Source organism: Salarias fasciatus, chromosome 4, assembly GCF_902148845.1.
Source record: "Salarias fasciatus chromosome 4, fSalaFa1.1, whole genome shotgun sequence".
Lineage (NCBI taxonomy): Eukaryota > Metazoa > Chordata > Actinopteri > Blenniiformes > Blenniidae > Salarias > Salarias fasciatus.
In genome coordinates, this window is record NC_043748.1 from 3,633,389 (window position 1) to 3,659,443 (window position 26,055).

Sequence of the window (26,055 nt, forward strand, 5' to 3'; positions counted from 1 at the left end):
CACACACACACACACTCACACACACGGAGCGAGCACAGAAGCTGCTGCTGCCTTCAGAAAATGGCCGACAGATTTTCTAGGTTCAACGAAGAGCGTGATTTCCAGGTAATGCATCTTAAACGTCCGGTCATTTCAACTTATTCTCACGCGCCGGGATGTTTGAACGCCGCGCGCGGAGCCTGAGTTTGGAGCTAACCGCCGGCCGCATTTGGGGTTAGCTCCGCTAGCTAGCACTGCAAGCTAACTATGCTAACTGCGGCTCTTTTCAGATGAACTTCCCTAACGTCCTATATTTGACTCATGTCACCGGCCGCCAGCTTCAATAACAACCCGCTCCGGTTACCGTGGCCTTCATAAGCACGCGGCAGCTTAACCGAGTCCACCGTGAAACGCGCTGGCTTGTGACCTTGGGTTTACTCGTTATTTATCGACATATGCTAACGATGGATAGCGGGCTAGCATGTAGCTTAGCCTGTGCGCACATTAACTCGCAGAAATGGCTGCATCATTTTGACAGCTCAAAAGCTACTTAGCATGTTGATATTAGCAGTGACAGTGACATTTCTGACACTTATTCTATCTGCTGCAAAGCACAGAAAGTGTTGCCTTGGTCAGTTATTTTGTTGATCGCTGTTTGCTTTAAATTGCACTAAATGTGCCTTTTCCCCCATTTTCCAAATGCTTGTTTGGACCACGCGTTATTGTTGTGGTTGTCTTGCAGTGCATTGTTTTAAACCGAATCAGCTATGAGATGACAAGAAATCAAATGTTTTGCAACATTTCAAGTCACTCATAATTTGTATTAATGTAACCACCGTTGGATAATTAAATAGCAATAGCCTTGTTTTGTGATGCGGCCCTTTTGCTGTAGTTTTTGAGCTGAGTGACTCAATTTCACTACTTTTTTTTTTCTTATCTGTGATCTACAGACCGCACCCAGTAAATCCCACTATAACTGACTAGACTGTAGAATAAACTTATTCCTAAGTGGATAGTCGGTAGTGTGATTGCAAATGTAAACACACTCACATTTATCTTAAGTAGTTTGTGTTAAGTTAAACAGTTGACATCATGCTTCCTCTCTGTGTTCAGCAACCTTTGATTCTCTAAAGCCCCCAGACTGGTTCTTAACCCTTGCTTTCCTCGTTGGCCTGTGTAGTCATCCGCCATTGAAACAGAACTGACAGAACTGGTTCAGCAGCCGTCATTGTAATTGTGAATTGATGTCTGGTTTGGGGATACTCGAGCTGCAATGTGATAATTCGCACCTCAGATGTCATCCTGCCGCACATGCTGTCTGTCACATAGTGTCCTCCAAAAGTTACAACTCTCCTTCCATTCTTGAATACAGTACAGGCTGGTGTGTGACTTCAAAATCGCTGCCAAACTGTGAATCGAGGAAGCAGCTTTTCGCACATTGCATTGTCTGTTTAGAGGAGTGATGATACTGTGCCGCGCAAACGTCAACACAAATTTAAATTTGGAAACTGCAAGCATATTTGATGGCCAAAATGTGTGTCAATGTAAAAGACATTGCTTCTTGTTGTCTTCCCAACATATTGTAGCAAAGAAAAAGAGTTGTTGTGTCAGTGGTCACGCTCAGCCTACTAAAGATTAGGAATTTGAATGGGTATCCTGAGGGAAATGCCTGACTTTATTTGCTTCATTCCTATGCCTTACATCTCAGTGATATAGTGCCCTTTCCCTTATGCACCCAGCAACAGATGTGTAAGTGCTTTTCCATAAGAATGTGCTTTATGGTTTGTTCAAGATGGGCTCTTAAAGAACAGTGTTCAACTTTGTCAATTTTGTAGCTGTATCTAAAGTGTCCGATGTTTTCAGGAAAAGTTTCCACACATGCAGTGACACACATTGAAGTTTTAACAGTGTGAATGGCAAGCAGTTGGTGAAATTTCTTGCTGTTGCCCGGGGAATTCTGTTTTCAGCTGTTTTGCCAGTGAGAGCTAAATCACTGTGTGGTCTGAATGAGTGTGTTGCAAGGAGCTCCAATTCAGCACAGTGGAGCTCTTGTGTGTGAGATCGGCTGTGAAGGCATTCATATGCTCAGTATTCAGAAAGTTTCTCTCTGACACCATGGATTTGAGCTGGCAGCCAAGCAACAGAGCTCAGGAAACACCCACAGATGGTCTAGGTAATATCCAAGGCACATGCAGCCACACAGTGCAGTCCCCCTTTATTGATTCACTTTGTTGTTGAAGCTCTGGTATGTTCTCAGATGTAGGAAAATACAAAGCCATTTATGAGCACCTGCAGACAAGCACTAGCTCTCTGGTTTCTTAATGTGGTACATGGGCTCCTCTCAGCTGATGTAGCACAAATGGCAATTGGAAAAAGATAGTGCAGGGATCATTTCTATGCAGCATTTTTAAGGCGTTTGTGCAGTCTGAGGTATGAGGGGAAATAAGAAGTCACAGTGGTGGGCCGGAGCGGTGCTGAAAGCACATTAAGTGGTCTGAGCAGAAAGTCAGGAGGAGAAGAGATGAGGGCGGAGGAGAAGGGAGCCATCGATTTGCCCATAAATAAATGCATTGCTCTTCCCCCAGCAGCTCCCCTCCTCATAATCCCCGGCTTCACTCATGCTGATGCAGGGTCCTGTTTCATCGGAATTAATGACTGCCAGTGTGGCATCAAATCACCTCATTATGGTGGGCCCATGTGAACAATTGCTTATCTTTGCGAAACCAGATTCCCCAGAGAGTGCAGCGGTTAAAGCTACTGCATGGGTAAAGCTAATGCCACTGTATTGTCAGAGCACTTAAGCATTGTCTTTTTCAAAAATGCTTTACATTACAATTCCCAAGATTACCCTGAATGTACAGCAAACTTTAAGAAAAAAATCAATTCAATGCAAATGCCCCACTCTGTAAACTCGTTTGTAGGTGTGCAAAAATAGCAGCTAGTGTCAAGTAAATAATGTAACACGATGCAATATATTTGAATGAAGTGAGAGATTTCTGCTTGTGTGCGGGTTAGTAGAAAGCATCACAAACATGACCTTCGTCTCTCCTCTGCTGCCGAAGAGAGGAAGCCATCTGTCACAGAGCTGAAACTGTTCCCTCAACTCCCACCTTCGGTCAGATCAGTGATCCCATTACTCACACTCCATCCCACCCAGGACGTGGGCTTCAATATAAATGCTCAGTTTGTGCTGCAATTTGGGACAATAAATATCCCGAGGAAGTCTGCATTCACTGTTGGAACAAATAAACAGAAAGAAGTCCGCACTGCCAACTTATGTTTTTGTCATGACGGCTTCAAATCCTCATCGGAATAAATGAAAATGTGAAAGGAGTGAAGAACTGCATAGTTGCATTGTGGATTTTTCTTTATATTTCTTGAAATATTGATTATTCTTTATATCTCATTGTATGTTGTGATAATTTATCCATGATGTGACAGGATGGCCTTATATTAGTGCTGTTAGTATGTCTGAGTTTGGCCAGTGGATTAGTGACCCATCCAGATTGTAACTTGCCTTTACTGACTGAACGATGGGATCGATCCCACCGCTTGGTCACCCCGAGCGGGATGAAGAAGCATCGTAGATGGATGGCTAGACATAAGACGCCCCTCTTGTCCAGTAGAGATGGTGACGTCTCTCTGTGAACATGACTCTGTTCTGGGTCGTTCTGTTCATTATGTGTGATTGGCTGTCATTCAGTGCAGATGACAGGCAGGTCATCCTCCTCCTCATACAGCGCTGCCTCATTGTTTTGAAAATGAAGCCAATCAGTGTCTCATTCTAAAAAGTCAATGTTTCTTGTGCTCATTATAATTCTTCACATTTTTTTTTCCCCCAAGGATGGATGTCAATTAGAGCAGAAAGTGATTACTTCAACACTACCAATTATTGTTTTTGCATTCCATTCAGGGCTTATCAGAGTAGTGTTGTTTCAGTTGGCACCGCTCCCTGAATAAACGCTGAACCGTGTCTCGCAGGGTGGGAATCACTTTGACCAGTATGAAGAGGGCCAGTTGGAGCTGGAGCAGGCGTCCCTGGACAAGCCCATCGAATCGGTAAGGCCGCATCCATCAATCTGCACCATTGGACCAGCTGTGAGAGTGGATATGATTGGTCCAGGGAGGAATAAGAACCACACCTTTTGACTCCATTCATACTGTCCGTGTAGACGCATCCAGTGTTTTCTTGAACACACTTGCCACCTAACCTGTAGAATCACCTGTCTCATGTCCATTAATACCCTTTAAGTCCCTCCAACTCCCCATGTCCTCTGCCTACTCCATCTCCCGTGTGATTAGTTAAAATTATCAAGTAAATGCTAGATGTTTGTGTTTGATGAAGAGCTCATAGATAAACGTCAGATGTCTGTATCAGCCTGTCATGAGCCATTGTTAGCCATCATAGCACTGTGAGACAAGATGACTTTTAAAAAGCATGGGGTGGACGAAGCACTGTCATCCAAATCGCCGAGCCGTCCATCCAGTTTTAATCTCATTCAAAGAAAACACGAAAAGCTTTATCTCTTTTTGAAACAGCTGTCTAGAGCGAGGACACCGCACAGACATTGTGCAACCTTCAGTCTTTCTCTGATGGTATTCAGTGAACTTTCTTTATCATTCATGAAATCATGTAGACTCATGCTGGGAAAATGAAAGTTATTAAGTGATTGAAAACATGCAGATTAGAAAGAGTTTACATTCAGGTATCTGATTATTTTGCAGCTGTTTATGTGAAGCAGGGCAGTGCTTATTCCACCCCATTTAGCAAACAAGCTAGAGCACATCAGATGGTGTGAATGGTTACATTTGTGTTTGAGTGCGTTTGCGTGCGCGCGTGTGTGTCTATGTAGCTTTAGAATTTCTGTGTTAGTGTTTAGTGTTTGTGTCTATAGGACAGTTATCTTATTGTACACAACTTGGGGTGTTCGACATTTCTCTCCTGCAGCGAATTGGCCCCTATTAGCTAAGCAGCAATGACCCGGTTTGTATTTGCACGCTCTGCTTTCTTACTCCTATCTTTAGGGTCCTTGTAACGCTTCTGACTCTCTCTCTCTCTCTCTCTCTCTCTCTCTCTCATTTTCTCTCTCTCTTCCTCTCTCTCTCTCTCTCTCCCTCTCTCTCTCTCTTGTCACACTTTCCATCTACCTCTATTTCTCTCGCTCCCTCCCTACTACACAGTGATTCGGTGTACAGTACCCTCTGTCATTCTGTGCTGGCATGGTGCTTGTGCAACTGGGACTGCATTTTTTGCTGAAGAGGCACATGGATAATAGCGCAGGCAGCTCTCTTCCGTCTGTCTCTTCCCCCCTCTCGTTCAGTCTCTGAAGCCGTGCGGTGAGCAGGCCCCAGCTCCTCTCAGCTCCACACTGTCAAGCCACCTCTCCTTTTAGCGTTGTCAGGACGCCTTTTGCAAAGCAGGCAGGTTAAAGAGCAGCGCGCGAATTTTAGGTCGTTTATTGGAACAATAAGTGGTTTTAAATGGCGGTGAGTAATTTGTAAAATAAATAAAGGCTATTAAATGTATTTAAAATCACATCTAAAAGGATAAATTAACTTTGATAGCTACTTTATTACTTAAACCAGTGAAGATGGGAGCTATGAATGGATGTTAAGATGTTTTAAACAGTAAGAGGAAGTTCAGTCAACTAAGTGACATTTACATGCACTTGTATTTGTACCCTGATGTTTCTATTTTTTTAATGTCAAAGCTATGATTCCCTTAACCCTGAACATGAATATATCCTTGAAGTTCCCCGTGTGCCTGGGCAGTGGAGAGGGAGAGCAGTAAGAGAGAGGCGGCCTTCTCACCTGGCTTGAGCGGCGACGTTGCTCCTGCGCTATTATCTGTGGAGGGGTGTCGAGGGCTGCGCTGCAGCATCCCAGTCCAGACGCCCGTGGAAAAAGAAGCAACCGCATCACGTCAAAAATCTCAATGATGGTTTTCAGAACATAAAAATGAAGACGCCTGACTTTTTTTTAAAAAATTATTATTCACAAGGCAGCAGACATGAATTACCGCTAACATTTTACATTCTGAAGAGCTGTGATAACCTTTAGATATGCCAGCATTGAAGTTTAAAAGCAGGCAATCAGCAGCTTAGTGCTACAAACACTTGACAGCAGGTTTAATATCAAGTGATGGAATTCCAATCACAACCAACTTATGTCAAGCTGTTTACTCGGTGTCACATGACATGTTGAATCCAGTCACCGTGTTTTCAGTCTGTCCCCGTCACCCCAGTGCAGACCTCTGAGGTGGCGGGGTTTGCGGCAGCTGTCCACCAGCGCTTCAGTGCTTCGGCCCAGCCTCTCGGACCCCCTCCCCTGCCACTTACTGTGTGTGATCTATAGGCAGCTAGAGGTCTGTGGTACTTTATTGGGATCTTTTTTCTCTTCCTGTCTTTCCCCTTTTGGTCTCTGCTGTTTTTCTCTCTTAACACTGTTTTTTGCATTGCATGTGTTAACTTGGTAGCATTCAGTACGATTTCCTCTAAACACTCTCTGTCTTAATCACTACTGCAGTTGTTTCTCCCAGACTCATTCCTCCCGACTTCTGTTGTCCCTCTCTGGTCCCCTCAAACCTTCCATCCTACCTCCCCCCTCCCCTCCCCCTCCTCCTTACCTGACCCAGTGCCAGAGCGATATGCAGCGGGCAGCCTCAGAGCCACAGAAACCACATAAACACACCACTAATCTGAGAAACGCACAAACCTCAAGGCTGTTGTGTATTTTCAGAAATCTAATATTCACATGTGATTATTATTGATGCAATATCCAAAACCTGAAAGGATATTTTAGGAAAAACAGCCGCTCCTTTTGGATGAAATCTCACAGTTACAGCTGTCATCTTGCAGTTGGTAAGGAGATCCATAGAATTTCTTAAACATCTCATGGGACATTTATTTCGAAGCGTTGTAAGATGGAGTGTTGGTAAAAATCTTAGTGGGATTTTTGAATTGGCTGGAGTGATTAAAATCTAACTGGTAGGAATAATATGGAGAAGTAGATTGATCATCTCACTTAACGACACTTTGCTAAATTTCCAGTCCTTGAAATGGGGCTTCAGAAAGAGGAGGTAAGTATTTTTGTATTGTTGTATGAAGTTTCAGCAAATAATCAGAATTTGCCTCTCTGTGATTCATTTTTTTAATTTTCTCTCTCTCTCTTCTTTTTTTTTTTTTTAAACCATCTCGTACCTATTAAAGCCTTCAAATCCTCCACATTTAATCTGACACATCAACACCTGCTGTCATGCACGAGGGGTAATAAAAGGGCCTTTTTTTTCCCCCTTTCTGGCGTTTATCTTTTGAGGAACCAAGGGAGTTGTTTTCACTTGCAGTGGCTATGCACTGCAGGAATGCACAGAGCTGCTAAAATATGGGAGCAGCTGTCGTTCTGCACATCCGCCAAGACTCTGCAGAATGACCTTTATGTTTTTCAGGGTGGAAAATAGTCAGCAAAATGTGCGGACTTACACAAACTTAAAGTAAATTCAGGATTTGCCGTTGCACGGAGTCGTCTGAGTGAGTCCAGACAGGGACAAACAAACATGCATCCAGCGCCGTTAAAGGTTTTCACAGACGAGATCAATAATACCGAATCCTCTGAGGTCTCTAGGTGGGGTCCCCTGCATATCACTTTCCTTCTCCATATCTTTTACCATGCATTGTGCCAATGGCTGCACATTGCACACCTTGTAAAAAAAGAAAACCCCACCCCCTCTTGTAAATCTCTTTTGTTTGGTTAACATTTTCTATTTTTTTTTTTCTTTCTCTTGTATTAACAGTCAGTTGGTGGATTTTATTGAAATGCCTACCTTTTCTGTTTGTACACAGTGTTATGTTTGTTTAAGAGCAGAAAGAGATTTTGTGTTTTTTTAAGATCTAGAGAAGCTAGCAGAATTGCAGTTGAAAGCGTTTGGCCGGTTTCTTACGTTGTGTCACGTGTGACTGTTTTTTTGACAGCCCAGTATTTTAAAGCCAGGTTCGTATGGAAATGCCTTCACTCCACTTGCACTGCTGTTGGACTCGCCGTCGTTGCTTTCATCCGTCCGTCTGTCTATTCTTTTTGGTGCACCCATCTGTCGTTCGACACTCAGCCTGCGCCTCATCTCCGCCCTCTGACCTCCACTGAGCCCATCTCTGAACTGCTGCAACTGTTGCCTCGTCCAGCCTCGCCTTCCTGTTTGGAAAGCTCAGAAAAGCATGAGAACTTTTTTTAATCCAGGGCCTGAATCTTGCAACCTTGCAGAGGTTTATACTTATGTTGTCCTTGGCCTGACTTTGCTGGGGGAAAAAAAAATAAATAAACAAGCCAGCAAACAGGAGGAGTTTCTTCTTCTATCTTCCAGCCTCACAGATCGGCTAATTCTCCCAAATCGATAGGTGCTCATGTGCGGAGCTTCATTGCAGCATAATCCTGCTGCAAAGGACAGAATGAAGCCCAATGTCAGTGCCAGCAGTGGCGCTTCACTGCAGCAGATTCTGCAGCGCTCCCCCCTACACGCTAAAGTTGGGGAGGGCGCCGCATGTGCCAGATAAAGAAGAAATGCCCTCTTAAATATGACGAGCAACAAGTTACTCAGAGTGATGTGCAGGGATCCGTCGATGTCGTCTCCGAACACGTGAGGCTCAGCTTAGATTCCTGTCTGGTATCATCCCACAGCGGAGAGGATCTGGCAGTCGCACAGAGACGGCTCAGCAGCTCAAACACGCAAGAAGTAAATACAAAAAAAAAAAAAAAAAGAGAGAGAGAGGCTGGAAGCAGGGCGCCTCCACCTCTTTTCAGAGAGCCGGAGGAAAATGCCAGCCAGATAATTTGAATAAATTTCTTTAGTCAACATGGTGGTGAAGTGGCCTTTCAATGTGTTTACAGCTGACATAGTTTATTCTTCCAGGAAAGTAAAATAGGGCAAAGGGAGGCAACAGTTTGCGTCGAAATACCAACTCTGTAAAAAAAAAAATAAAGAAATAAATCCATTCCAATTGCAACCTGATGGGCGGAGATGCAGTGTGTATGCTGTGTGTGTGAGACTACCATTCCCCTTCACATGCACTAACCCATACAAGCTCAGCTCACCTCCACACCCCCGCTCCCCCCCAAAAAAAAAAACCTCGCCCTCACCATGGCTCAGCCTGCTCCGTCCTGCCCCTCTCCTCCCAACCTTCCTCTTGTCAAAGAGAAGCTAATCGAGCCCTGTTGAGCCATCACCTTCCTCTCTGTGCCTGATCCACCTGAGACTAACACCAGTTGCAGTTGTGTTAACCCGCCCTCCACCCCCCCCCCCACCACCACCAACCCACAGCCCCCCCACCCCCAACACCCCCTCTGTATGTGTGCCATTCACAGTGCGCTACTAACACCGACGACCCTTTTTGTTAAAACTCTTTAACAAAAAGCTGCATGCTGGTTTTTTTTTTTCTTCTTTTTTTTTGGTTCCAACCCCTTCACCTTCTGTTTGTGAAAGTTGATGTCAATCTCTTTGTGATTATAAATATCCTTTTTGTTTGGTTTGTATGGTCTCTCTTTATTTTTTTTTTGTAGAATGCAGCACTCTGGTGAATGTTAGACAAAGCCTGGAATAGTTATAATCACAACAGAACAACACTGCTTATTAAGAAATCTCATCGTTTCCTGTTTATTCGTGCCTGAGGATGTACTGTAGTGTGTAGTGGTGGGACGGTCTTGCATTTCACTTAATGTTTTCGTTTCCTTGCTGACTCATACTAGTGATATAATGGTCTCCGACATGCACATTTAGCCCCACAGTGTGCTCGGGATCTCTGCTGTGTATGTTCTTGCACTCCTCTCATGCTTTCTTGGGTTATTTGTTAATGGCCGGATCTTGTCTGCATTGTTGATCACGTAATTTATAAAAAAAAAAAAAAAACAACTTCTTAAAGTAGATGGCCTAATTGCAGCTGTCAGGTCTACTTAACTAGTACTAGTCAAGGCTACAGTGGACTGCATTCTGTAGTCTTGTAAAACCAAAGCATCTTGTCAGGAAATCAGAACGAGGTATATTTTAAGCTTCGTTAGGAAAAAAAAAAAAAGGTTTCATCTGGATATTAGCCTGCACTGAATGACAGCTGCTGCTGTTGGAGCTATTAGCCATGCTCAAGCCAATTTGACTGCATTTACCTGGAAATGCAGCGATCATGCCCAATCTGAGAAGATAACCCTGCCTATAAAGACAATGACTTGCAATAACCTGCTTCCCATTTAGCACTGCTGAAGATAAAGGCTTCCGGAAGCTAATGCACCATATTGAGCCTGAATACACCATGGAAACTTTGCACTAGTCTCACCCTGCTGGAAGTATTTGTTTTATTCTCATGTATTTTAGTGTGACAGAACAGAGCCTCGTGTACAGTGACTGTTTAAGAACAGTAATGTCATAAACAACAGAAAAGCCATCTAGTCTGTAAAGCGTGTCTTCGTAATGCTACGGTCATCTGTAAGATTTAAATAAAAAAAAAAACCCCACATGTCTAATCAGGTTTTAAAATAAAAAGTGTGAACATGATTGGGATCTGACAAGCGACAGCAGATCAGAGAGGCTGGAGGCGTCCAAAAACATTCACAGCAGCTATTTTTAGCATCTCTCCTGGGGCTACATGCACACACTGTGTCCCTCTCTTCACCTGCACACCCACATACCTCCCCCCCTCCTCCTCACACATGCATTCTCCGTTCACCCTGGGCCTTGTAATGGTAATCCAAGGCCCACCAGCTCCACGTCTGTCTCTTCCTCTCGCTATATAATTTTGTGACAGTTGCGTATGCTTCATGGTGCTCCCCCCTCGTCATGGTTACGGAATCACAGCAAGCTTGGAGTTTCTGGTCTTTGTTTTATTTTTTTCGTTAATGCTAGATTTCCATACCTGTTCTGTGTCACTTTTATTTGTGTACTACGACCTTGCTCTTCAGTAGTTCATATATGTATGTGTGTGATACATATATTGCCCTCTTCCTCCTCCTCGTCTTCCTCCTCCTCCTCCTCCTAACTTAGACTGCAGATGTAAATCAGTGTGCACTCTTTTGTACCATCAGAAACATTTAGGATTGCTCTTGCCTGGAAAATATAGGTATTTCAACTTCACTCCTCCTGTAGAAGGATATCTGCTAGTTTACAAGCCACATAGCGCCTCATGTATTTATCATAGCGGCAATCCTCCCCTCCCTCCGAGTCTCCCTCCCGCCCCGCCCCTCCCCAGCCGCCCTTATCACTTCCTTGTGCTGGAAGACACTGATTGTTACACGCTGTAGGTGATGACGATAATGACGATGGTGATGGTGGTGGTGGTTGTGCTTATGACGATAGCGTGATCTGAGTGTTTTATTTTGTTTGTTTGTCTTGTCACTTTGACCCGTGCCCACGGGGTAAAGCTCCTCTTATTATTGGAATATTTTTGGTTTTTTTCTCCTCTGTTCTCTCTGCCAGGATAACATCGGGCACCGGCTGCTTCAGAAACATGGCTGGAAGTTGGGGCAAGGCCTTGGCAAAACCATGCAGGGTAAGGACGCTCTCTGTCGCGCCCCTCTTGTTGAATTGATGCTGTTGAAACTCAGACTCTACCGTATGCCATTTTCTTTCCCCTTCCCATTTCTAATTTTTTTTTTCTTTTCTTTTTCTTTTTTTTTTTCTGTGTACTAGCAGATATCCTGTTCTCTCCACATACTTTTTCTGACCTCTTCCTTTGTGTCTGTTGCTGGATAAAATGGACTATTATTTAAAGGTCATACCATTTCTTCTTGTTGTCCTTCTGCTGCTCTTCCCTCCAACTTGAAAACTCGAGAAAGTGTTCCTGGGAGGAACGACCCCGGGGCTGGGTAGATGAAAGGGAACGGGATCCGTGTGGTTATGAGCACGCTGTGGCGGTCTGCTTGTTGCCCCGAGGGCTCGCTGTTGGTTGTTTCTTCTCCGGACGTCATCCTGAGTCCCCGACCGATAACAATCCGATCAGTTTACATGTTTGGCTTTATGTCTTGGTTACAGGAAGCAAAATGCCCTTTTAGTTGGAATAGTAGCGTGTTTTTCTTTTTTTCTGGGCGGGCGCTGAAGCGCCTAATGAAGGTTAACTCTGAAAACGCCCTCAGGCACGACGTTCCAACATGGCTGTGCGTAAAGCGCTCCGATCAGCCGGTAGTTCTCAGGTCTGGTCTGGATTCGAACGGCTGTTTACTCAAAGTTTTTGTGGAGTCAGTGTAAATTTGTTGTTTTTTTTTTTTTTTTTCATTTGCATCATCCGGTAACAGACTTAAACCTGGTTTAATTCTTGTTGTTTTGAATTTGGCGTGCGGCGCCACACGGCGTCCCCTGGGCAGACGCCGCGTTTGACAATCACTTCGCGTTCGCTGCACATTCCCGATAAATTACCGTCGCCGCGGACACAGCGCGAGTCCTGTTCACCCAAAATCAGGTTTAGTGATCAGTGATGATGCAGCAATTTGGTGTCTGATAGGTCTTTAAACATGTTTTGTCTTACTGTGCTACCAGTGCGTAAGAAATCACCTGAATGGTGATTTAACCTAGAATTGCTTGTGGTCCAAGTCCCATCTATCATCCAAAGCGCTGGAAAACCTCCATATGCTGTTTTTTCCAAGAATTTTCTCCTCCAGGGTAAGATTTAGTGTTTTTTAGTGCACGGCTGTAATGTAAGCTCTGCAAATTCAATTATTCCTTTAAGACGTGACGTCCTCTCGGCTTTTCTCTCAAACTGAATGGCCCGGGTGATATTGACGCGCTCCGAGAGGTACAAGACTGAGCACAGCTGAGTGTGTGGGTCGGCCTTGGCTGACGTTTGCGCCTCATTAGCTCAACCCTGCTGTGCTCATTGGCTCCGAGGCTGTGGTGCAGAGCCTTGGCATGTTTCCACGCAGCTCCTTCCTGTCCCCTCGCTGGGTTTCCTGTTCCCATCACTATCTCCGTTTTTTCTCTGACTTTCTGACTCTTCCTCCGCCTCTCCCTGGAGCCTCGCCCATCCGTGAACTCCGTCCAGAGCGCATGACGTAAAGCATTGTCCGCAAGTGATATCACGACTGGCAGGGTCCGCTTCAAACATGGAACCAGTTTCTCTGCATAACCTTCTGCATTTAGGCTGGCTTAACGTGGACATTTCTGCCCTCTGCATCCGTAGCATTCTTGCCATTTGGATCTATTTGTCTCTCGCTCTCTCTTTGTTGCTCACTAGCAGATCTTGCTCAAGTGCACTGCTCTCCCTTTCAGCCCCGGCAGTGGCATCTGTTCTCAATATCAGCGTTTTAATGAGAACCTGACTGCTCCCTCTGCAGTGCTGTATATCCAGCACATGCTACGCACACATTGCAGCCCCACGCATGGAGGTGGTGTTGGTGGTGGTGGGGGGGGGGGTTGTACGGCACTTGCAGTAATTGCAGAAATGTACAGCTTGAACGGCAAGAGATAGAGAAATGCGTGTCCAGATGGATGCTGCCTAACTGGATTTGTCGAGAGCATAGTTAGATTATGGAAAGTCTGCCATGTGCGTAACCTGTTTGTTGTTCTGGACCTGGACATTCTCAGCAATGTGACATATCAGACACCAGAAACTTGTGGTTGTGGTTTACAGCAGTGAAGTAGAATAACGTTTGGTTATCAGGTGAGCGTGCCTCGTCTCTCCGGCGTGTGAACGGGTGATCCTGCAGGGACATTCTGCTTCCTGAGCCGTGCGGTCGCTGCTCCAGCACCTCTCTTTCATGCACATATAAGGCGTTGGTTCCCCCGCGTCGTCTCGTAGGTATTCTCAGCTCCGCTGTAGCCAGGGACCGGAGCCGACCATGGGAAGGCCGTCCACTTTTAAGACGCGGCCAAAAGATTCCCGGCTTAGCATTCGGTGTCCGTCGCTGCTGTCTTTTTGTTTTCCACGTGGCCTCGAACAGCTGAATGGCGGATCTATTTGATGCGATAAGGATGTGTGTGCTTTGTGCGGAGGAGAGAACAAGTAGCAGGGGCTGACTGTGCTCTTGTTTTTGCCGCTGGCACCACTCATGTGGTTACATAAGCAATCCTGCTTTGTGGGCAGATGAGACTGCGGCAAATTGTGTCCAGTTGTTGTGTAGGAATTAATGGCCCAGTGTTGGAGCCCCGCTATCTCCGCTCAAATTTGGACGCGCGCACACAGGCGTCCGCTCACAAACACCACTGCACCACAGCAACCCTCCTGTCGAAGTCTGCTGGATAATCATTGTAATCTTCCTCTCCTTTCCTGTCCTCCTTACAAGAAGATATTTGAAGTGAAAGCATTGTGTCCCCTTTTTAAGTTTTTCACTGTATTGACTTTGTTCTTATTCTTCTTTTGTCCCTTTTGCCCCTTTTAGGTAAGGTTTGTTGGATCCCCTCTGTATGTCAGTGTGTGTGTGCGCGTGTGTGTGTGTGTGTGCGCGCGCGGGTGCGTTTTCTTTCTCCCAGTCTGCAGTTGACCTCAGTGTAACACCCCTTTTACAGTGTATCATAGGCTAATGGCCTCTGTCAGCTTCCTCCTCTTTGCTTCATAATCACTAAACCTTTATTTCAATACGCTTTAAGAGCAAAGTGCTTCGATTTGAACAAAGAACAAAGATCCATTGAAATCAAGGTAGATTTAGAAGCCATGATTTCATCCCGTCTTAGAATCATCATCTCTACATATTTTAGATTTGTTTTTTTGTTTTTTTGTTGGTTTTTTTTCTCTCTTTGAGTTTCCGTGGCTGCTGTCGGGTAATCTGATTGGCTGTAACCACGGCTCAGTCTTTGAATGGCTTGCAGAGTAGACCAAGTTTTCTCCCCTTTGCTTGTTTGCCTGTTTCTACCTCCAAACCTGTGAAACTTGTGTGTGTATGTGTGTGTGGTCATTATGTGGGACTGAGACACGTGTGCGTGTGCGTGCGCGTGCGTGTGTGTGTGTGTGCTACTGACCGGGCCATACAGTCAACTTACAGGGACAGCCTCTCCACCCTTTTACACCCCGAGTGTCTCTGTCCCCATGGTTACAGGCTCCCATCCTCCCCTCGTTTCTTTGCCCCTACTGCACAGCATGTTTGTCCCAGAAGTGCACTCCTGCCTGCCTCAAACTGTCAATCACCTGGGGCTTTAAGCAGTGTTGGAGGTAGCGCACGCAACTCTCACCTGACAGGGAAATTTAATGCCCCGCTCAGCGTCACATATTCAATTGCACTTCAAGTCGAGATTGCACTTGCGACGGCTGCACACGACCCACTCTAAGCACTGCTCAAAGCCTTGCTGGCTCTTCCCTCAGGTACATTTTGTGTGTGTCTTGTGTTCACTTGTTCTGGGGTTAAGCACATCCCAAAATGAGCTTGCTGGCTGCAGGCTAGTGAGGAAATGAAAGAATCTCAGGGAGATTTGCTAACTGGGCTGACAAGCGTCTGCGAGGCAAAAGGCTCACAGGGGGGAAAATGGTGGTCGTTCCTGGAGGCATCGATCCACTCGGACTGCGTATTTTTGCAGTGATGGGGGGTGGGGGGTGGGGGTAGTTAAAATCCAACTCTAGATTCATGAATTTTTCAGACAGTACGCCTCCTTTTACTGGCCACCTGTCGGAGCCGACATACCATCAGAAACTTGGCTGTTTTTGGTCATTCCCTCACCCACTCCAGCTCCTCCAAAAGTCCTTATCAGATGGGATTTCTTTTTTTATTTCTTCTTCTTCTTGCCTGCCCCGGGTAAATTGTGAAAGATTGCGGGGTTTTCACTGATATGAGAGTCCATTATGTTCGCCGTACTTGAGCTGCTTTTACACTGCAGGAACTTAATGACCCGCAGCCCGGAGCGCCACCCAGAACTTGAAACTTATGAGAACTTGTAGGGCAAAGCTTTGCTTTGTCTACTTGACACACACACACAGCAGTTTTAGGTGTGTTCAGAATGAGGTTTAATCAACCTTATTGACCTTCAGAATCCAGTCTTAGTTAACTGAATGTGAACAGATCTCAATCTATGTAGAAGCTACGCTTGAGTCTCGCCTTAATCAGACTTTTCAGCGCACGATAGCATAGAAGTGTTGATATTTGGGGAGTTAAAGGATTTCGAGAGGTTCAGCCGCAGTGTGTATTTAGTTGCAGGTTTTCGTAATCCTCATTATTATTGACCTTTGCATAAATCACGTGCAACAGAGCTGAGTGCACACCCCCCCCCCCTCTTCACTTGCTGCAGCACCATAGGGATGCCAACGTTCAGCCTTGCGTTTTCCTCCTCTCCTGTTTTTGTGGGTCGACAGTGGAAACGGAGGCAGGTCCTGCAGTAACGGCTGCGAGCCGAGCTCCCGGGTTCTAAGTTCCTGCAGTGGAAAAGGCGTGCGTGTGGAGGGGGTGACAGTCCGGTTCCTCGGGGGGCATGAAAGCAAGGCGATGCCAGGCTCAGGGGCCTGGGGACTGGGACCAGTGGTTGGGTTGGAGCGGTGAGAGGAAATCCCTGTAAGCACCTAGCCCTGAATGAAGGGATGAGGGGGGTGGAGGAGGGGGAGGGGGTGACACATGGCGGCCCCTCTGGTAATGACCGCCCCCCCCCCCAAACCCCACAACCACACCCCCAAACCCCACCCTCCCTTCTCTATGTGCCTCAATCTTCCTGCTTAACCAATTGGTGTTTCTTTTTTACAGCGATTTGATCCTGCCCATGTTGTGCTGATGGTAAACTTAGTGGTAAATGTTATTTTATCCCCCAATTGAATTGTTTTTGTTTCTTTTATTTTCTCCCATTTTTTGTTTTTTTTTTTGTTTTGTTTTTGTTTTCCTCTCATCAGAGCACCAATGCTACATAGGCTTTAAATTCTCTGTATTAGTCCTCATTCTGCTGCTTGTATATTACCATGCATATGTATTACTCTTAGAACATTGTCATTTTGTTTGCTTTCAGTTTTTTTTTTGTTTTTTTTTTTTAAACCTTGTGATTCACACCCTGTGATTTAGATGCACATCCGTTTTTTTGTCTGGTCCCTTTCTTTTCCACTGGAATGGGTAATGTGGAAGTATTGTCACTGTGTCTAAAGATTGGTGATAGTTTGGGATGACTGTAATTGTTCATTAATCTTTAATTCTGGGCCTGGCTCGTGACTCCATTCAGACAGACCACTGCAGTGGCTGGCTAACAAACCAAAACCATTATTATTATTATTATTATTATTATTATTTCTGTTTTCTTTTACTCCTCTGCCGCTTTTTGACAAAAGACCACAAAAGCACACGTGCAGCAGTCGACCTCTGTGATGCCGGAATCACACTATCAGTGGTTTTCTTGCTCAGTCTCGCAGTCAGGGTTAGGTACTGAGTAACCGGCCTGCCCAGCTGACAGACACTGCAGTGGGACTGAGAGTCCAGGCAGCGCCGCCGCCGCCGTGATTCCACGTCGCTGGGCTGTGATGACTCAGTTAATCAAAGACGGCGCATTTGCATGAACAATCTTCTTGAATTCCTATTTCCATGAAGTTTTGAATCTGAGAAGAGTGCTTACGTTTGATTTTTGAGCATTCAGCCGTACGCTTTAGACGAGTGTTTCCACGAGACCAGCTATGGTAGTCCCTTTCTCATCAAAACCAAAACACTGTAATCGGTTTAGTTTCAGTGTTGACTGAGGAACAGCTGAGATGCACAGACTTAACTGGCAACTCCTGTAAAAGGACCAAGCCAAGTGCTGTCTTAAAAATTAACTGACTTAGATGATTTATTTGTAAAGAATCGGCCTTGTGACTCTGCATTGGAAGGTGCACCTCTTATCATTTTTGTTTTTTGAGCTGAAAGACACAAGAGCTAAAAATCAATCTAAACCACTGACCGTTTGATGCAGCTATCACAACCATTTGTCTGATCTGTCTCAGCCCAGTGCTGCAGTTTTCCCATACGCCCAAAGGTATACAGAGAAAATTCAAAAGCAGATCAAATGTTTTCTACGTGGGAGGGGGGGGGAAAAAAAAAAAACTGAAAACAAACTGAATTGATAATCACTATCAGTAAGATGGATTCTTGTATCTGGCTGGCATCAGGAGCAGCAGACTAGTCCAAATTCTTTTCTTTATGCCTTTTTGTTTTGAGATTCCCCTGTCTATCTCTCTCTATCTACCTACCTGTCTGTCCTCCCCCTCCTCCTCCTCCTCCTCCTCCTCCTCCTACTCATACCCATGTTTTACCAGGTAAGTATCCCCATCCCTGCACTGTCACCATGGCGATACCTGGCCTGTGACGTCACTCCGCTGTAGTTCAGTGCTTGTGTCCTTTTTTTGATTTGACTCTTTCTCTCTGCTTTGTTTGGCTGATTATGAGTGGATTAAGCAATTCTTTGTCAATCTCCAAAGTAGTTATGATTTATATATATTTTTTTATATATCTTTAATGTTTCATTCTTTATTTTTTTTTTTTGTTTTGGTTGTCTTTGGTTTGTTTATTTTTTTTTTCTACAGTTAATTTCCTTCTGATCCAGCCCTTTTCACAGCTTACGTAACAAGAGCTTAAAGTAGATGGGAAGAAAATATTTGAGCTTGCAGTGGTGATGAGGAAAGGGGCCCGGGACGAGGGAGCACATGTGGACCTCAGGCCAGTGAGTGGGGACTTGCAAAAGGTCAGGCGGCGAGCAGACAGTATGAAATGATGCAATGCGCCTCCCAATATTATCTGTCTCCCCCCCCTCACGGAGGATGATGTCGCAGTGGATCAGTGTGCAGCTGCGCAGGCCTCGTGCAACTCTCCTCACTCAAACACACACACACACACACACAACATGCGCAAACACCACACACAGTCCCTCAAGCTGTGGCGTCCTTGATAAACTTGGCATTCTGGTTTAACAGGATTCTGCCGTGAACAGATGAAGGAAGGGCGACACGACGACACTCGAAGCACACAGAAACAGACCGAGCTCAAAGCTTGTTTTCTGGCATATTTATCTCCCAGTAGTAACACCTACGACTCGAACGTCCTGCTGCCCTTATCTTCATTCAATTCACCAGGATTAGAGAGCGGCAAATTCGACTCATTCAGCATGCAGAGCAGCGGCCACGTCAAACCGAAACCGAAACCGTTGGTCCGTAGCTGGTGGCCGCAGTAAGCTGTGAGAATGGCTGACGTTTGGTTCACTGTAGCTTTCTGGTCTCTTTGCACTTCAAGGCAAAAATTCTCTAACCCCAGCACCCTATGCTCTAAAAGCAGGCTGTCTCCGAGTCGGTCCTCGGTCCCCGTTTCAAAAAGTCACCTCGGCCTCTCTCTGTCTCTTTCCCCTCAGGACGCACCGACCCTGTGCCCATCATCCTTAAGTATGATGTTATGGGGATGGGACGGATGGAGATGGAGGTAAGAGGCCGACATCATCTGTTATCACCTTCTGTTTCTAGTGTATCAGCAAAATAAGTCGGTTTCTCGTCGTTCAACACAATAATTGCTCAGTGGAAATAACATATAAGACACAGTTCATCTGTGAAGACGTGTGCCAGTTGGCTACACTCGGTCTCCTGCTCAAGAGAAAAACAATCCTTCATCTTCTGGTCTCCGTGGCTGCCAGCCAGACAGCCTCTTGAAGAATCACCGGGAGCATCAAATCGATGTACACGGGCAGAAACCGTACGCCTGAGCGACCCGGCGCGCTGTGCGCCGTGCCAGGTTTCAGCCCGAGCCATGTAAAGCTCGGCAGCATTGTTCTGTGGGCTGTTCAACACGGGCCGGGGTTATCGGTCACGCTTCAGCAGCTGCTGACACATTGTTATGCCAGGATAACACATCATGACTCGCACCACATGCAAGTCTGTCAGTGTGGATACATTCAGGCTATGGGGAAGGAGCTCACACTGCAAAGTTTAGATTTTCCTTCCATTAAAAGTTTTTTTTTCTTTCTACTTTGTGAGTAATTTTATTAGACTGAAAGTAATTATTCTCTTGTCTAGTAAGACATGCTTCCCCCTGCTCTTTCATAGTGTCACGGACCATGATAACGTTTAATTTTCCACAGCTTTGTATCATCAAACGTGCGCTCACATCTCATCAGGCTCCACAGGGGGAAACGCCACAAATGTCACCGCGGGTTTCAACGGGTTAACGTTTTGAATGTCATGTTAGATGAATTTGAGCCGCTCTTGTTTATTCAGGAGTGTGTTGCGCCGGAGTTTTTAACTGCTGTGTTTGTCCTTTTTCAGCTGGACTATGCAGAGGATGCCACAGAGAAGAGGAGAGTGCTCGAGGTCGAGAAGGAGGACACAGAGGAACTGCGGCAGAAATACAAGGTGAGGCTTTCAGTTTGTACCGGGGAAACGCTGTCATCAAGACGTTGAAGGCAACACGCTTCTCGCACTCTTCTTTTCTTACATTTTCACTTCCGTTTCTCACAATAGGACCAGATGGAAAAGGAGAAAGCCATTGCAAAGGCCCTGGAAGACCTGCGGGCTAATTTCTACTGTGAGCTGTGTGACAAACAGTACACCAAACACCAGGAGTTTGACAACCACATCAACTCCTACGACCACGCTCACAAACAGGTACTCCTGCTCTGGACGAGCACCAGCTGTGATAGAAAAATGACGAGAGGGGTATTGAAACACTGATCCGGTCTCTCCCTCTCGTGATGCAGAGGCTGAAAGAGCTGAAGCAGAGAGAGTTCGCCCGCAACGTGTCGTCCCGTTCCCGGAAAGGTGGGAAGAAGCAAGAAAAGATGCTGCGGCGGCTGCACGAGCTGGCTGAGCAGAGGAAACAACAGGATCGGTGAGAGAATTTACTCCTGGAGTGCCCTCTGCTGGACAGAGTCAGCACTTACTGGCTATTGGCTCCTGCGTTTGGAAAGGTCATTCATTTATTTGATGATATGAAGGGATTTATTTTGGACCACATCGATCGTTTTTCCTGTTAAAGTGCTTCAGTTGAAAAAACAAACAATTCCTTTGTGTTTCAGGACCCCTGGTAGTGGACCGATGTTCAAAACCACCACAGTGGCCGTGGACGGGGAGAAAGCAGAGGACATAGACGGCGTGACCCTGGAGAGTCCCGCGCTGACAGATGGCGTCCTGGAAGGATCGCTGGCAGACAGAAGCGGTCAATCCTCCCCAAAGCCCGGCCCGACCATTAGCTTCTCCCTGGGGAAGAACCCCTCGTCGTCTCCGACCGCCAGCGCCGCGTCCAAAGTCAGCGTGTCCTTCTCGTTCGCCAAGAAAGCCCCCGTGAAGCTGGAGACGGCGGCCGCCGTGTTCGCAGACCACGGAGAGGAGGCCATGGAGGAAGAGGAAGGCCAAGAGGGAGAGAAGCCTGCGGGCCAGGAGGAAACAGCCATCTGTGGCACCGACAGCCCGAAGGCAGCATCGGCAGGAAGCGAAGCAGGAGAGCCGGGCGGCGTGGCGGCAGCGACGGAGGAGACGCAGCAGCCCGATGACGGCGGCTCGCTGGCATCCACGCTCAACAAACTGAAGATGATGATGAAAAAGGAGGAAGGCTATGCCGGCCAGGAGCCTCAGTACTACCACTACATACCTCCAGCCCACTGCCGGGTGAAGCCGCACTTTCAGTTTCTGCTGTTCATGAAGGCGTCGGAGCAGTGCCAGAGCAAGGACGACGAGGACGAGGAGGAGGCGCCCGAGGAGAAGAAGGCCGAAGAGAGCTCGGAACTGATGGAAACCAACGAGGCGGAGTCGAAGGCGGAAAAAGAAGAAGGCCCATCAACCGCTGAGCCAGAGACGACGACGACGACGACGACTCCTTCACCTCAAGTGAAAACAGAGGAGGTGGAGGAGGAGGAGGAGCAGGAGGAGGCGGCCTCGACATGTGCGACAGACGCAGCTTCTAACGCACCTGTTTCATCCCCTCCTAAAGCAGAGAGCACACAAGATGCTGTGGATTCAAACAGCGGCCCTAAGATCCCCACAGGCCCCTTCTTTCCCGTCCTGAGTAAAGACGAGAGCACCACCCTGCAGTGGCCCTCCGAGCTCCTCGAGTTCACTAAAGCTCAGCCCTCGCTCTCCTACAGCTGCAATCCCCTCTACTTTGACTTCAAGCTGTCCCGCAATAAAGGAGCGCGCGGCGGGAGAGCTGCAAAGTCTCTGAAGGCCGGAGAAGAGTCCGACGAGAAGGGAAGAGAAGGAACTGTTCCCACAGCTGAGGCGGATTCTGCCTCCAAACCGGGAACCAGCACCGACCAAGACAAAGCAACGCCGAAAGGAGAGCCCGGCAAGAACGAGGGCGAGGAGCAGAAGGCCACAACTGGGAGCAGTGCCAAGAAGAAAAAGAAGAAGAAGAAGCACAAAAAGTCCGCAAAGCACTCAAAGCGCAAAGGAAAAGAAAAAGCAGCAGCAGGAGAGGAAGCTGCTGAAGGAGAGCCGGCGGTGACACAGGAAAAACCCAAGAAGAAGAAGAAACACAAACGAAAGAAGAGCAAAAACAAGGCTCCAGATCAAGAGGAGGCGACGGGGGAAGATAAAGACAAAGCCAAACCAAAGTCAGAAGATAAAGCAGCTGCTTCCTCCGTCCAGCTGACGGGTGGAGGAGGCGGAGCCCCCGCCAGCACGGGGACAGAGCTGGGGAAGAGGAAGCGTCCCGCCAAGGAAGTGCCTTGCAAGTCCACAGCGGAGGAAGGAGGAAGTGGAAAAAGTGCAGATAAAGCCAACTCGTCGGAGGAGCACAGCGGGCCGAAACGGCCGAAGAACGACTCCAACGCGTCCCAAAGTGCCTCCTGCTCCACCTCGGCCCAGAAGAGCCCCGGCCCGGGCCGGCCCCCCAGCAGCGAGAGCGAAGAGGAAGGGGGCTCCAGCACGCAGCGCTCCCGCCACCACCGCTCCAGTCCGCGGGAGCAGCGGCGCCACCACAGCGAGGAGTCCCGGCGCTCCTGCAGCCGCTCGTCCAGGCGGGGGGAGCGGCGGGGGAGCAGCCGCCGCCGCCACCACCACCGGGGCCAGAACTCCCGCAGCCGCTCCTACTCCAGCAGCTCGGAGCGCTCGTCGGCGGGCAGCAGCGCCTACAGCCACCGCAGCCGCAGCTACTCCGACAGCTACAGCGACTACAGCACCGAGGGCCGGCGGCGGCGGCACTCCAAGCGCTCGTCGGACTCCGAGTACGAGCGGCGGGGCAGCCGGAGCCGCCGGCGGTCCAGGAGGCACCAGTACTCCTCCTCCTCCTCGGAAGACTCGCGGTCCCGGTCCCGCAGCTACAGCCGCAGGAAGCGGCACCGGCGGCACCACCGCAGCAGCTCGCGGAGCTCCAGCAGCTGGAGCCGCAGCACCAGCGCCCGGTCCTGGAGGCGCAGCTACAGCCGGAGCCACAGCTCCGCCAGCCGCTCGTCCAGCTCCAACAAGGGCTCCCCCCACCGCCGGATCCCCCGGAGCCGGGGGGACGGCGACGCCCACCGCAGAGACTTCAACCGCTCGCGCATCTACCGCTCCCAGTCGCCGCGCTCCTCCTCGTCCCGAGGCCTGAACCGGAACGCGCACTCGTCCGGCTCGCTGGGCCTGAGGCCGGGCGGCTCCCGGGACGCCGGCGAGCAGAAGAACTCGCTCACGGCTCGCCAGCTGCTGGAGAGGGTTCAGTCTAAAAAGACTTCCGACGATTCCGGCACAGGGAGCAAATCCGGGATCAAGATCAAGGACCCACCGCAGGGATATTTTGGGCCCAAACTTCCTCCGGCGCTGGGAAGCAAAGCCATGCTGCCGCTTTTTGGAAAGCTGCAGGCGGGAAAGAAACCGGTGATCCCGCTGACCAGACCCGACGACGGGGAGAAGTCCGGAGCGGGGAAAGACTCGGAGGCCGACGGAGAGGTCATCCTGGTGGAACCCATCCGGGAGTTCCCCCCTCCTCCGCCGCCCCCGGCGCCGCCGGTGCAGAAGGTGGAGGAGGCCCCTCAGAGCGCGGCGGCCCCCGAGGAGACGCAGCAGCCCGCCCCGGAGGAGCAGGCGCACCCAGAACCCCGGCCTCTGTTCGAGCAGGAGCCCGCCATCATGATGCCCCAGTACCAGGGAGAGCCGGGGCAGGACCCCACCCAGAACCCCATGATGGAGCCGCTCATGCCCGACATGCAGCAGCAGCCCCCGATGCACGCCTACCCCGCCTACCCGCCTCCCAGCATGGAGGAGGACGGCCTGGAGGCGGAGGAGGACGGCCTGGCGCCTCTGGAGAGCCAGCCCATCACCTTCACCCCCGAGGAGATGGAGAAGTACAGCAAGCTGCAGCAGGCGGCGCAGCAGCACATCCAGCAGCAGCTCCTGGCCAAGCAGGTCAAGACGTTCCCCTCGGCCGCCGCCGCCGCCGCCGCTGCTGCCGCGGCGGCGGCCAACCTGGCCCCGGCGCCGCCCCCGCCGGCCCTGCAGCAGATCCACATCCAGCAGCCCACCGTGTCGGTGGCGTCGGGCACGTCCATCACCACGGTGCAGCACGCCATCCTCCAGCACCACGCCGCCACCGCCGCCGCCATGGGCATCCACCCGGCGCACCCCCACCACCCGCACCCCGCGCACGCCCAGCTGGCCCAGGTGCACCACATCCCCCAGCACCACCTCACCCCCATCTCGCTGTCGCCGCTGGGCCCGTCGCTGGGCCACTCTCTGGGACACTCCCTGGGCCACGCCGGGCTGATCCCCGCCCACCCCACCGCCTTCCTGTCCGGCCAGCCCATACACATCATCCCCGCCTCCGCGCTGCACCACACGCCGCTCGCCCTCCACCACGTCCCCCACACGGCGCTCTACCCCACCCTCTTCACGCCCCGGCCCTCGCAGGCGGCGGCGGCGGCGGCCCTCCAGCTCCACCCCCTCCTCCACCCGATCTTCTCAGGGCAGGACCTCCAGCATCCGCCGAACCACGGATCCTGAGCGGCGGCGGCGACGAGGACGAGTTCACAGCGCGCAGCCACCGGAAAAGAAGGACTCCACCTGCCGGGTTCGGGCTTTCGGGCGGAGCCTTTGCGGCACGCGGGCAGCGAGGCGGGAAGCCTCAGCTCCGCCCTCCCAGCCTGCCCGGCGCAGAGAGGCGGAGCCACAGGGCGCCGCGGCCTGCGCCAGCGTCACAGTTGACACTAACGTTTTCTTCTAGTTGATGAGGTTTTGTTTTTTGTTTTTGCTGAATTTTTTCAAACAGGGTGTAGATTTAAAGAGACTTCCTCTCGATATTCCTCTCGCCAGAGAAGTCTAGAGAAGCACTGGAGCCCTATTTTTCCTCTCATTTCTTCATGGAAATGATATTGTTACAGTTTCTGCTCATTCTGGCAGCCAAAGAGACGCAAAGCGGAGAGAGAAGGAATTATGTATCACGTTAGTGAAGGAGGAAAACGTGTTTGTTTTTTTGGGGTTTTTTTTTTTCGCTGTAGCGATGAAGAGTTTGGACTGTGTGACGTTAACTGTACTGATACTCTCTTTATGTTCTCATATGACTACTCGCTCTTTATTGGTCTCGAAATAGTTTGTAATGCAGTAAAGTTGTACATATATCAGTGTGTAATGTGAAGAATCCCACCCGCGACCATCCGAGAGAATTACAGCCGCCTGAACGAGGGGGGGGTCATGTGACGTTGGGGGTGTGAGCGTTCCCGGCGGTGAGGGTACCTCTGAATGAATTGCACTGAACTACGTACATCCAGATGGTGCTTTCAGCATCGTTTAACAATAAGATTGTAGTATACTGCAATAATTGTATTTTTCTGTTTTTAAATTATTTTCCAAAAGATGCTCTTCAGGAGAAGGGCGGTGTTTTGGCTTTTGTGTATTTTTGTAAATAAATCTGCTGTAGATTAACCTTAACATTGGAGAGGAGTCACACTATCGGATGGGGGGGTGGACACATGATGTGTTTTGTCAGAGTTGTTCCTAAATCGTCTCTCCTGAGACTGAAAACAGTAACGATCTGTCAACAAAAGGAGCAACTCTGTATTTTTCAAAAACCCTAAACTCTGTTTCAGCCAATAAAACCGTGAATTCATGATTTTTTTTTCTTTGTTTCCCCCACATGGCGATCAAAGAAACATCGAGGTACTTTATCTAACGGGTTGGATTTCATGAACCTGGATTAGATTTGATGAGAGGACTGTGGATGGTACACCAGTGTGCTGTATTCTGCTCAGTAACTTGTAAATATGAGCTTAATAAACCACGTTTTGTATCTCGCACTTGTGAT

The 26,055-nt window shown here is 48.6% G+C and overlaps 1 protein-coding gene across 14 annotated transcripts; it reads left to right on the forward strand.

The window, feature by feature from the left end:
* On the forward strand, positions 1–26,047 carry gpatch8 (G patch domain containing 8). 14 transcript variants are annotated; one of them, XM_030089649.1, is made up of 11 exons: positions 89–105; positions 3,961–4,038; positions 4,928–4,963; positions 7,947–7,965; positions 11,426–11,498; positions 16,600–16,641; positions 19,211–19,278; positions 20,115–20,201; positions 20,310–20,453; positions 20,546–20,676; positions 20,864–26,047. In XM_030089649.1, the coding sequence occupies exons 7-11, from the start codon at positions 19,252–19,254 to the stop codon at positions 24,756–24,758; spliced, it is 4,284 nt and encodes a 1,427-aa protein (XP_029945509.1). In that variant the 5' UTR covers positions 89–105; positions 3,961–4,038; positions 4,928–4,963; positions 7,947–7,965; positions 11,426–11,498; positions 16,600–16,641; positions 19,211–19,251; the 3' UTR covers positions 24,759–26,047. The 14 variants fall into 14 exon arrangements, with proteins under 14 accessions (XP_029945497.1, XP_029945496.1, XP_029945508.1 ...); XM_030089648.1 differs by having other exon boundaries at positions 24–105; positions 3,961–4,963; XM_030089645.1 differs by lacking the exon at positions 16,600–16,641.
* The last annotated feature ends 8 nt before the right edge of the window (positions 26,048–26,055 follow it).

What these genes read in the sequence shown, in the direction of transcription:
- gpatch8 (XM_030089636.1), top strand. Translation starts at nt 61, where the DNA reads ATGGCCGACAGATTTTCTAGGTTCAACGAAGAGCGTGATTTCCAG. An exon ending in AACTGCGGCAGAAATACAAG is followed by an intron (nt 20,202 to 20,309) that starts GTGAGGCTTTCA and finishes TTCTCACAATAG; the next exon opens with GACCAGATGGAAAAGGAGAA. An exon ending in CAGAGGAAACAACAGGATCG is followed by an intron (nt 20,677 to 20,863) that starts GTGAGAGAATTT and finishes TTTGTGTTTCAG; the next exon opens with GACCCCTGGTAGTGGACCGA.